The sequence below is a fragment of the Panthera leo genome, chromosome B4, assembly GCF_018350215.1.
Source record: "Panthera leo isolate Ple1 chromosome B4, P.leo_Ple1_pat1.1, whole genome shotgun sequence".
Classification (NCBI taxonomy): Eukaryota; Metazoa; Chordata; class Mammalia; order Carnivora; family Felidae; genus Panthera; species Panthera leo.
In genome coordinates this window covers 54,238,251-54,250,461 of record NC_056685.1, presented here as the reverse complement: position 1 = coordinate 54,250,461, position 12,211 = coordinate 54,238,251, and the positions used below count along the sequence as shown (strand labels likewise).

At 41.5% G+C, this 12,211-nt stretch overlaps 1 protein-coding gene across 3 annotated transcripts in view; it reads left to right on the top strand.

Annotated features, from left to right (window-relative positions):
* The window catches only part of LOC122224314 (cationic amino acid transporter 3-like), a 435,603-nt gene extending 427,502 nt beyond the window's left edge, over positions 1-8,101 (top strand). For all 3 annotated transcript variants that reach the window (XM_042945976.1, XM_042945973.1, XM_042945974.1), the window contains exon 2: positions 5,884-8,101. In XM_042945976.1, the coding sequence (XP_042801910.1) occupies positions 6,068-7,846 (1,779 nt within the window). In that variant the 5' untranslated portion in view covers positions 5,884-6,067 and the 3' untranslated portion in view covers positions 7,847-8,101. The remainder of the gene's footprint in view (positions 1-5,883) is intronic.
* The last annotated feature ends 4,110 nt before the right edge of the window (positions 8,102-12,211 follow it).

The following is a 12,211-nucleotide window of genomic DNA, read 5'->3' as shown; positions in this document are numbered from 1 at the left end:
AATATTATTATTTAGTTCCCAGATGTTTTGTTCTTTGGGATGCTTCTCTGGTATTTACATACTTTATTGTAGCCCTCTTTCCCTCATCTTCAGTAAAAGTGGGAAGAGCACAAAGACCACCCTGCACAACACAGTTGAGGGAAACAAATGATCAAAAGCCTTACCCCTCTCTCACCCTGCCATTCAGATGGTCCTCCTCTGGGATTCTGACTCATGGTCCATGGATAGACTTCAGGAGAGTGCAGAACATTTTTTTGAGGTGGTCAACCTCAGAAGGGTGTGCGATTCAACAAATGTTAAGAATCACTGTTGTGTCTTTGTTGGGAGGTAGGTGGCTGGAGACAGCTCCCCAGACGGAGAAATGTGGTACAAGCATCCAGAAACAGTTAAAGGAGCTGGAGGAGAAAGAGGAATTGGGGAAAAGGAAATGGGTTCAGAGGTAACTGGTAGGAAGGGTGTCCCATCGTTCCTTGTTCTCCACCCTCTTTCTAGCAGGTATTTCTTCTCTGTGTTCTCCAAGTCCTGGCAATTACACGATTCCAGTTCCTTCAATTTAAATCTACTGAGTTCCTGCCATTTATTAGGCAATGAACTAGGTCCTCTCACAACATCACCTCATGCAATTCCTTTGTTGAACCTGAAGTACAGAGTGGAGTCCACCCTCCCTCAGTCATGGACTGTTAGCACCATCACTTCCTGTTAGGTCCTATATAAATGCATTTTTTCCCCTTTCATTCTTATCTCTATTCTTATTTCTCCTCCTCACTGGAGGCACTTGCTTTAGTGTATTTAGCAAATACTCTTTCAATCCATGGTCTATATGTGTATTTAGAAGCATTCATCCACTCAACAACTACACAGTGCCAACTATATGTCAGACACAGCTGTAGGTACAGGGAATACAGCCAGGAGAAAAGAAAAAGTCCTGCTTTAATAGAACTTACTTTCTTTTGGAGTGAAACAAATCATGAACAAATGAGTAAGTAAAATATATACTACCTTAAATATTAAGTGCTATGGAAAAAAAGGGTGGTGAATAAGGTATGTTGTGGGTGGCTAGGAGTGGAGTGACTAATGAAGGCTGTGCTACAAATGTACTTTTTCACAAAATGCAGTTAAGGGAGCAACTATCCAAATATCTAGGTTAGAAGTGGTACAGTTATAGGGGACATCAAGTACCAAGGGTCTGAGTTAGGGCCTGCCTGGTATATTAGGAGGCTAGTGGCTAGAGAAAAAATGAGTGGGAGAAGAGAGAAACAGAATACTGAGAGGTAGCTGGGTCAGTGACAAATACTGGAGGATTTTGCAGGCCATTGTAAATGCAGATATTGGCTTCTACTCTGAATAAAAAGGGAAACAGTGGAAGGTTTTGAGCACAAGAATTATGTGACATTTTTAACAGATATATGTGTATCCTTGATCAACATACAATATTTTTTGGGCTGTTTTTGTTTGTTTTGTTTCATTTTAAAGTTTATTTATTTTTGAGATAGATACAGAGCAAGTGCAAGAGGGGCAGAGAGAGAGAGGGAAATAGAGAATCCCAAGCAGACTCCACGTTGTCAGTGCGGAGCCTGACTTGGGGTTCAAACCCAAGAATCGTGAGATCATGACCGGAACCAAAATCAGGAGTCATATACTTAACCTACTGAGACACCCAGGAAACCCATGGTTGTTTTTTTTAATGTACATAAATGGCATTGTGCCTTACACCTCATCCCCCTTTTACTTTTCCTACCTAACATTGTTTCTGAGATCTACCCAAGTTGCTGTCTGTAAATTTACTTATTTCTCTGACCTGCTGTATAATATTTTATTATGCATATAGGACACATTTTACTTATATATTCCTCTAGTAACAGACTCTTGCATAGCTTCCAACTTCCAGCTACCACAAATAGTCCTGTGATGAATGTGCTCATATGGGTCTCCTTATGAACTTGGGAGTTTCCTTTAAGTGACTACCTCAGAGAGGGATTGTGGGGTGGGAGGATGTGTGCATTCTTAATTCCAAGGTTGTACTTCAGGTTGTACTTCAGGATGGTGGGCCCAGTTATACTCCCACCAACAGTGAATGATAGTTTGTATTTTCTCATCAGATTCCCATGTTGATCCAGTAAGGGAGGTCAAGTAAGGTTCCTGGAACTGAAGCTTAAAGAGATTAGACAAATCACCCTGGTTTATATAGACAAGCAGAAGAGCCAGGGCTGAAATCCAAAATTTCTGACATAATGTTCCTTGTTCTTGCCACTATAGCACCCAGCACTGCCTCTTCCAGAAATAATATGAAGCATCTGTAGACAAAGATATTGTTCTAATATTAATCATAATAATTATATTATATAAATATATTATAATTATCATATGTTATAATATTCTATATCACAATTATTCTAATTGTGTAATAATACTTATTATTATAATTGTATTTGAACTTTGCATCTTTTGATGCCTGGTCTAATTCAGTAAGCCTAGGACCCCCATGTGCTTAGCACTAACATCTATGCCGGTGTCTAATTAAGTTTCAAGGCAAAGTATATGGAATAAAACTGTTTTCATTATCTCAGGAGGACCAGCTAACAGACTTGAGTTTTAGTGGATGATTTCAAGGTTAGACATTTATAAAGACTAATTGATTTTAAAGTTTGGGCATTTGGGTCAGATTTTAATATTAAACAGGTAGAGTATATTAAGTATATATTGTTTGTTAGAAACTGAGCTAAGTACTACTTTACAGGTATTGTTTCACTTACTCCACACAACAACCCTATGAAGTATTACTTTTGTTCCCTTTTGACTTGTGGAAACTAAAGTTCTGAGGGCTGAACAAATTTGTCTAGAGTCACCCAGTATGTGGTAGAGTTGTGATTTGAACCTGAACCATCTACCTGCAGAGACTTTACTCCTAACTACCAAACTGTGCTTGCTTATTGTGAAAAGAAAGCTCTTAGAATCTCTTCCCTTTGAAATTGAGGACAATTTCTTATCAGTTGGGTAGTTTAGAGCAGTCATGGGAAGTATGGGGCTAGTTGGACAAGAATCTCCAGAGGGAGAGGATGTTTGAAAATGTGCGCAAGTATCTTCATTATGCCTCCCTCTGTTCCCTGAAGTGAGAACGTCTGCCTTAGGATATCCCACCTAGATTATAGGGCCTGGGTGTGATGCCTTCCAAAAAGTAAGAATTCTCTGAGTGTTGGTGGTTGGCTGTGTAGAACTCAAGGCAACCTGATCTTTTTTAAACAAGTGTCCTCAAAGACAATTTTTTTTTATTTTTTTTTCAACGTTTTTTATTTATTTTTGGGACAGAGAGAGACAGAGCATGAACGGGGGAGGGGCAGAGAGAGAGGGAGACACAGAATCGGAAACAGGCTCCAGGCTCCGAGCCATCAGCCCAGGGCCTGACGCGGGGCTCGAACTCACGGACCGCGAGATCGTGACCCGGCTGAAGTCGGACGCTTAACCGACTGCGCCACCCAGGCGCCCCGAGGACAAACAATTCTTTATCATCGCATGTGCCTTATACCTGCCATGAATGATGTACCGTCAAGGTTTTATCACAGTTGGTTTTCCTCTCATACTTTTCATTTTGCTTGCATTCTACAAGGAAAGTAATACCATTTATATTTTTACCTGAACCAGGTTTATAAAGGTTGCTTGGCTACAAAGTATGTATCTCAAAGTCAAGTAGATAAGAATTCTGGATTATGTGCTCTTTCAGGTTTCTTTTCTCAGTTTGTGTATTTGTTCAACAAATATTTATTGAGCACCCAACTCACAGTCTAATTGAGGAGACAGGAAGCTGACCTGGAATTTTGATTCATTAGGATCAATGGCACATGGGGGAAGCCCGGGTGCTATGAGAGCACATATGGAGGGTAGCATAAGAGTTAGGGGAGGCTTCCTGGGGAAATAACTTCTGAGCTGGGAGCTGAAAAAGAAGTGGAGGTTAGTATGTGAAGGGGCCAAGAGGGTATTAGAGACAAGGGAACATGGTGAGTGTAGAAATCACCACTAGAGCAGGAACTGGGCAGGGGATGAAGTTGAAGGAATAATCACAGGTCAGATGATGAAGGAAGGAAGGACTAGGAAGGAAGATCAGTGGGAATCACCGAAGAGTTTGAAGCCTGGGGGTGGGTGGGGGACATGTCAATCACATTCACAGTGTAGAAAAGTTCCATGAATTAAGAAGTGATCACCCCCCTTATCTATCTCATGTACTTGTTAGTAAATCATAAAATTGGAACTGGTGGTGGCAAATAAGGAGTGTAGATGGATTTGCACACGGAAGGTCTGATCCATAACCCAAGAGTTCCTTTTGATAATCTGTAGAGAAGACTTTTCAATGTTGACTTGCTTTTTCTATCTTTAGAAACCTCTGACAACATTTCCTAAAATTCTCTCAAACCAAGTCTGAGTAGGGAGGAAAGTGGGGGCTGCATGACTTTGCTTTCTCTGTTCTCCACCATTCATTTCCAGGATTTTGCTATGAATTTTTCATTCAAAGCCTTGCTTCCCATTGGGGAGGGACCCATTTGAATAGCAGCAGGGGAGGAGAGGGAACCTCATGCAAATTCCTTCATTAAGAAAACATATTTGGCATATTGAAAGCCTGGTTGAATGAGTTAAAAATAACTACTTATGAAAAATTAATAGGAGTTACAAGTGAATGATTTAATATAAGCTCACAGAGCAGGGCAGATTCTCCAGGCTGCTGGCAGCTGACATCACAGATGGTGCAGGATGTCTATAGAGCATAGTGTGTCCAGTGAGCAGAGTTCCTGCAGAAATGAGCTCATCTTCTTTACTGGAATCCAAAGAGGGAAGAGACAGAAGAAATTGTTTAGGTTGTGAGCTTCTGAGCTAAGTGACTTACTTCTTTCCTTCCTACCCATCATACTCTCATAACTATGGATGTAAAAATTGTAGTACATTTTGCCTGGTTGCTTCATGAAAGCACCTTTATATCTCTTCTCCCTTCTTAGAAATGGATTGTTGGTTGGCTACTGCACCTATCTCTCCAATGTTTCCTTACTAAACAGCCTGCTCCTCTCCTTTTTGGAAGTAGTTATGAAGGTCTTGCCCCTTTCTCCCTCTTCCTCTCTTCTCACAACACCCTGTGGGCCTAGGTGGGTAAAGGGAAGGGTTTGGACTATATACCCTTTGTCATCACTGCAGTTAAATGGAAGATACAGAGTGAGGAGGAAGGGGGACAAAGTGACATCTGACTTTGGCTAGCTGATTTTTGGGCTAAAGATTTTAAGACTGGGAGACCAATGGGGCACCTGGGTGGCTCAGTAGGCTAAGCATCAGACTTCAGCTCAGGTTATAATCTCATGGCTTGTGAGTTCAAGCCCCGCATCAGGCTCTCTGCTGTCAGCACAGAGCCTACTAAGTTCCTGTCTCCCTCTCTCTCTCTGTCCCTTTGCATTTGGTGCTTTTTTTGTCTCAAAAATAAAACCATCAAAAAAAATACTGGGGGGGCAATATTTTTAATTTAAACTCAGGTGATATTTGAAAATATAGTTATGTAATTGCAATCAGGCCCTCTAGTCAATGAATTAATGTGCCATAATTCATGCTCAAGCATGGCCCAAACATCCCACATGTGAATTGTTGCACAATAAATTCATGCCATCTTGTGTCTTATAGCTTAATTAGTACATGAAGCTACATGATATGTACCCAAATTTAAATATGTCATGTAGTTCATTAAAAAGCAGAATGTTGGGAAGTACTTGGCACTTTTCTGGGGGAAAGCAAGGTTGGTTTTTCTGTGATGTCCTTTAGTGTCAGTTTCTGTGATATTGGGCTTCTACAGGTAACCTGAGACTTCTAAGCGTTGGTTGAACACCATTGTTCAGTAAATACTTATTGTTTACTTAGGCATTATGGAAGAATAACACATATAAGATGAAATACGAAGCATCAGCTTTCAAGCCTGAGCAATAGAACTCAGCAGTGACAACCCAACTTGGCTTAACTGAGACTCAGTGAACCCAGCTCCAGACTCTCGGCTCTCCACACTTCCTGCAGCTCTCTGATCCTAGAATCTTCAACTCCAGCTACAATGCTGAGTCAGGCACTTTTCAGATTTGGTCAAAAGCTGCTACGCAGACGTCAGCTGGAACATTTGGTGACTGAGGATGTCCCATGCAGAAGACTGAACACTCTGGATTTAGTGGCCCTGGGTGTGTGCTCTACAGTGGGTGCAGTTATATATGTCATAGCTGGTGAGGTGGCTAGAGATAAAGCCGGACCATCCATTGTGATCTGCTTTTTGGTGGCCGGCCTAACTTCTGTGCTGACAGGGCTGTGCTATGCAGAGTTTGGTGCCCGTGTTCCCCATTCTGGCTCTGCATATCTCTACAGCTATGTCACTATAGGTGAACTCTGGGCTTTCATCACTGGCTGGAACCTCATCTTTTCCTATGTTGCTGGTACAGCCATTGTGGTCTTTGCCTGGAGCTTAGCTTTTGACAACCTGTTTGGGAACCAGATCTCTCAGACCCTGCATGAAAACATCTTACTGCATGTTCCCCAGGTCCTTGCAGAAATTCTAGGCTTCTGTGTTGTGGCCCTTGTGTTGTTGCTTATCGGATTGCTGACTCTGAGGGCTAGAGAGTCAGGACTGTTTACCAAAGTAGTCACATTGGTGAGCCTTTTAGTTCTCAGTTTTGTCATCATCTCTGGTTTCATTAAGGGGGACCTGCACAACTGGAAGCTCACAGAAGAGGACTACGTAAAGGCTGGACTCAATGACACCTCAAGCTTGGGGCCTCTGGGCACTGGAGGATTTGTGCCTTTTGGCCTCAATGGGATTCTCCATGGAGCAGCTACCTGTCTGTATGCATTTATAGGTTTTGACAACATTGTTACCAGAGTTGAAGAAGCCCAGAACCCCCAGCGTTCCATCCCTATGGGTATTGTGATTTCACTGTTCATCAGCACTTTGATGTATTTTGGTGTCTCTTCAGCACTTACACTTATGGTTCCTTACTACCAGCTTCAACCTGGGACCCCCTTGCCTGAGGTATTTCACCATATTGGCTGGGCCCCTGCCTACTATGTTGTAGCTTTTGGATTTTTCTGTAGTCTTTCTGCCAGCCTCTTGGGCTATATGTTCCCCATACGTCAGCTGATATACATGATGGCAAAGGATGGCCTCCTGTTCTCTGTCCTTGCCAGGATCCAAACTGGCACATACATCCCCATAATGGCCACTGTGATCTTTGGCATTATCGCAGCAATCATGGCATTCTTCTTTGGACTCACTGATCTTCTGGACTTCATGTCAATTGGGACACGGCTAGCTTACTCCCTGGTGGCCTTTTGTGTTCTCATCCTCAGGTATCAGCCTGAGGTGAAGAAAGGGGGAAATGAAGCAGACGTGCAGGATGAGAGTGGACCTGCAGAAGAGAAGCTGACTCTACAGGGGCTACTTTTTCCAGGCAGCTCCACCCCCACTCCACTCTCTGGCCGGGTTGTCTATGTTTGCTCCTCACTGCTTGCTCTGCTGCTTACTCTTCTTTGCCTGGTGCTGGCCCAGTGGCCAGTTCTGCATTCTGGAGCTGCAGTGTGGATTTCATTGGTTGTGCTGCTCCTGGTGCTCATCACTGGGATCACTGGGGTCATCTGGAGACAGCCGCAGAGCTCCAGTCCCCTTCCCTTTAAGGTCCCTGCTCTGCCTCTCCTCCCACTACTGAGTGTCTTTGTGAATGTTTACCTTATGATGCGGATGACAGCTGGCACCTGGGCCCCAATTGGTTTCTGGATGCTGATTGGGTTTGCTATCTACTTTAGCTATGGGATCCAATACAGCCTGGTTGCTGAATCCCACTTAAGTTAGCGCTACACTGTAGAACTTGAACTCAGGAATGCAGTACATATTTGTTTTGACATCATCACACTTGAATGCAGTCCGGTCCCCTGCACAATAATGGTGAATACTTTTGGGCACATGGAAAGCTAGGCCTCCCATGGCATGTTGTTTGGGGGAACATGAATAGAGTTGTGTATTTATTGTGGAGCAAAGAATATGTCTTTACATTTCCTCCCCCCCTTTGTTTTTACTTGTTTCATTATCAGTTGCATCCATAATTGCTTACCGGCTTTAAAAAATATTATTAAAATAAACTAGAAAAGGTGTTTTTGTTTTCCTTGGATAAATATCCAGTTGTTGAAATAGTGTATTTATGGTAGTTCTATTTTACTTTTTTGGGGAACTTCAATACTCTTTTCCACAGTGGCTGCACCAATTTACGTTCCCAATAACAGTGTACAAGTGTTCCTTTTTCTCCACTTCCTCTCCAACACTTTTTATTTGTATTTTGATTTTAGCCATTCTGACAGGTATAAAGTGATATTTCATTGTAGTTTTAATTTACATTTCCCTGATGATTAGTGATGCTGAGCATATTTTCATATGTCTGTTGGCCATCTGTTTGTCTTCTTTCCAAAAATTTCTATTTAATTCTTCTGCCCATTTTAAAATTGGCCTGTGTGTGTGTGTGCATGTATGTATATGTACAAATACAAACAACGGGATACTACTTAGCCATAAAAAAAAACATGAAATCTTGCCATTTGTAACAACATGAATGGACATACAGTATACAAGTGTAAGTGAAATGTTAGTCTGAGAAAGACAAATGCTATATGATTTAACTTTTATATGGAATTTAAGATATAAAACAAACAAACAGACAAAAAAGAGAGACAAGCAAATAAAAAAAAATCCAAGACTCTTAAACACAATGAACAAACTGGTGGTTGCCAAAGTGGAGGTGGGTAGGAAAATGGGTGAAATATATAAAGGGAATTAAGAGTGCGCTTATCTTGATGCTCCTGAGAAATGTGTGGAAGTGTTGGATCATTATATAGTACACCTAGAGTAATATAATGACACCGTATCTTAACTATTCTTCAATAAGAAAGAGAAAAAGATGAAATAAAAAGATGAAATATGAACTGTGCCCTTAAGGAGCTTATATTCTAGTACAGGAGGGAAAGCATAGCTGTAACACAAAAGAGTGTGGTATCCTAAGTAATATACAAATAAAGTGCCTTGGGAATTCAGAGTGGAGATTGATCTTTTGTGGCTGGCACAGTGGTGAGGTTTGGTGAAATCAGAAGACTTTGTAGAGGAATGGCATTTAAATTGGCTCTCTCCAAGAAAAGATAGGATTTTGCTACATGTGGGCAGCAGGGAGAGATTGTAGACACAGAGAACAACACTAGGAAAAGCCCAGAAAAATGAAGCAGTATTTAGAACACACTGAACAGGCTGTTAGCTTGAGCCTTGCTATGAAGGGGTGGGTGGGGCAACAGAACACACACAGGTGGATTGGAGCCAGAGCTTTCCTCTGAGAAGAAAGGATTTTGGCTGTGAACCCACTACATATGCTGAAAACCCATGGTGTTGGTTCATCTACTTGACAATATCTGTATTCTTGGACTTTAAATTTCTGTACTATTGTCTGCTTTGGTCCACCTGCTCAGAAAGTGCAGAGCTGAGACCCAAGTATCCTGGGTTCTGGTCTTGTTTCTACCACTAGCCTAGCATGTGACCTTGAGCAAGCTGCTCAGTGCCCTCAATACTCTGCTTATTTATCTGTAATATGAGAGGTCAATTTTTTTTTTACTTAAAAAAATCTAGGATTTCCTCTGGTTATTCTGTCCTGTTATTCTCTCAGCCAGGTCTCTCTACTGAATGCAATCAGAACCTACATCCTGCCCACTTTTCACTACAGCCCATTGTTGAAGCTACAAATGTCCAATAAATAACACCCCATTTCCCTCTCCTATGTTTGGAACCAATTGATAATCAAGACAGAGACAGATGATCAAACCATCAGCTTTAAATCTGCAGCCTAATTGGCTTGCCAATCGCACATCACTAAATTAGATAGACTTATTCCTCATCACAAGTTGTGCTGAGCACCCCCTGCCTCCCATCACAGGAGAGAGCCTGATTTTTCTTAAATTTTCTCCTGTATGAGCAAGTTGGAATACATGTGTCCTGTGAGCAGATTGGTTCTGGATAAAAAAAGGAGTCCTCCAAAAACGTGGAAGCCCTTGAAGCGAGCATGTCTCTTTGACTCACTAATTAAAGTCACAGTAAAGAGTGGGTGTAGGAAGGACTGGATTAGTACTGGATTAGTACTCTGCTCAGTGGTGCTCAAACTTTATTGGGTGCCACCTCCCTTGGAGGACTTGTGGAAACACAGATTGCTGAACCCTGCCCCCATCATTTGGAATTCAGTAACTCTGGGTGGGGTCCAGAGCTTGTCCTTCAATCAAGTTCCCAGGTAAGGCTGAGGCTGCTGGTCCAGGGACCCCACTTTAAAAGCCAAAGCTCCAATTGAAGGCCCTCCACAGGTAAAAATTAAAGGAGGGAAATGAAAGGGCCCTTGTAACACTTGCCTGCTTGCTTTCTTCTTTCTTTCTTTCTTTCTTTCTTTCTTTCTTTCTTTCTTTCTTTCTTTCTTTCTTTCTTTCTTTCTTTCTTTCTTTCTTTCTTTCTTTCTTTCTTTCTTTCTTCTTCTTTCATGTTTATTTTTGAGAGAGAAAGACACAGAGCATGAGCGGGGAAAGGGGCAGAGAGACAGGGAGACAAAGAATCCAAAGCAGGCTCCAGGCTCTGTGCCCAACTTGGGGCTTGAACTCACAAACCACAAGATTATGACCTGAGTCAAATTCGGATGCTTAACCGATTGAACCACCCAGGCACCCTATCACTTGCCTTCTTTAAATGAAAGATTTAGATTAAAATATCATGGTTAATCCTTTCACAGTGGGGAAATCAGTGAATCATTTAACAATATATATGTATATCAAATCACCACAATGTATACTTTAAATATCTTTCAATTTTATATGGCAAGTGTACCTCAATAAAGCTGAAATTAAAAAAAAATACTACAGTTATTTGTATATTTTTTCATTCTGTTTCCTGATTATAGACTATATGTAAGGAGTATATCTTGTTCATTCCCCCAGAGCATCTACATGGGGGCCAGGCACATAATGAGCATTTAATAAATTCATGTTAAATTGAATTGAGCCTTACACATTTTCTTTTTTTGGAACAGAAAATTCTCCTTCCTTTCAGGCTAGCACTGTGCTACTTACTTCTTTAAAATTATCTTCTGGGAGGGGTGCCTGAGTGGCTCAGTTGGTTAAGCTTATGACTTCAGCTCAGGTCCTGATCTCAGGGTTTGTTCCAGCCCCATGTCAGGCTCTGTGCCAACAGCTCAGAGCCTGGAGCCTCCTTTGGTTTCTGTGTCTCCATCTCTCTATGCCCTCCCCTGCTCATGCTCTGTCTCTCTCTCTCTCTAAAAAATAAACATTTAAAATAAATAAATAAATAAATAAATAAATAAATAAATAAATAAATAAAATTATCTTCTGGGAGACTTCCTTGGCAAACAGCATTTCTCTCCATCTGGAACTATATCTAGAAATGTATCTAGATCTGCACCCAGCTTCTAGACCTGTTCCCAGGCACTTGTAGTTTTGCCTTTGGGGCTATTTCTGAGTTTGGTGATTATACTGTCTCTTCTGTCACAGTGGAATCTTGCACAGGGCAAGGAATATTTTCTCCCCTTTCTCTAGACCCAACAGTAAGAACAGTGTTGTTCATTCAAAGAGCAATAAGGAAAGTACAGCTCTGGGGCAGGAGAATGCCTGAAACGTGCTCCACTGGTCCCAGTCCATCTATTCCCAAGGGATCTGGGGTGGGGCCAGAAGTAGTGAAATTGGCAGAAGGCCCAACTAGCTCTAGCTGCCTCCAGGGGATCCCTGAAGATGAGACTGGGTCCAGTGTGGGCATAACAGGCTTTCTTGAAGGAGAGATTTATGGTTGGCATAGGAAGGCCAGTTTTTATCTATTGTATTTATGTATGGGGCCTGCCCTGGGAGTGAGGAATAAGAAACTAATTTCTTACTTTAGAATTTCTCATTTTCTCAACCGAGTAGGTGATTCCAGGGAAGCCTGCTAGAGGCAGGATTACCATATACTTACCAACTCCTTTACATGCTTTTTTGTTTGTTTGTTCGTTTGTTTGTTTGTCTGTTAATTTTCTGGGTTTTTTAATTTACTTTTTTATTTTTTTAAATTTACATGCTTTTTTGAGACTGGTGCAAAAATATTGTGAGAAAATCTAAGATTATTTAGGAAGAGAGAAATGGGGAGAAAAACAGATGAAAATAG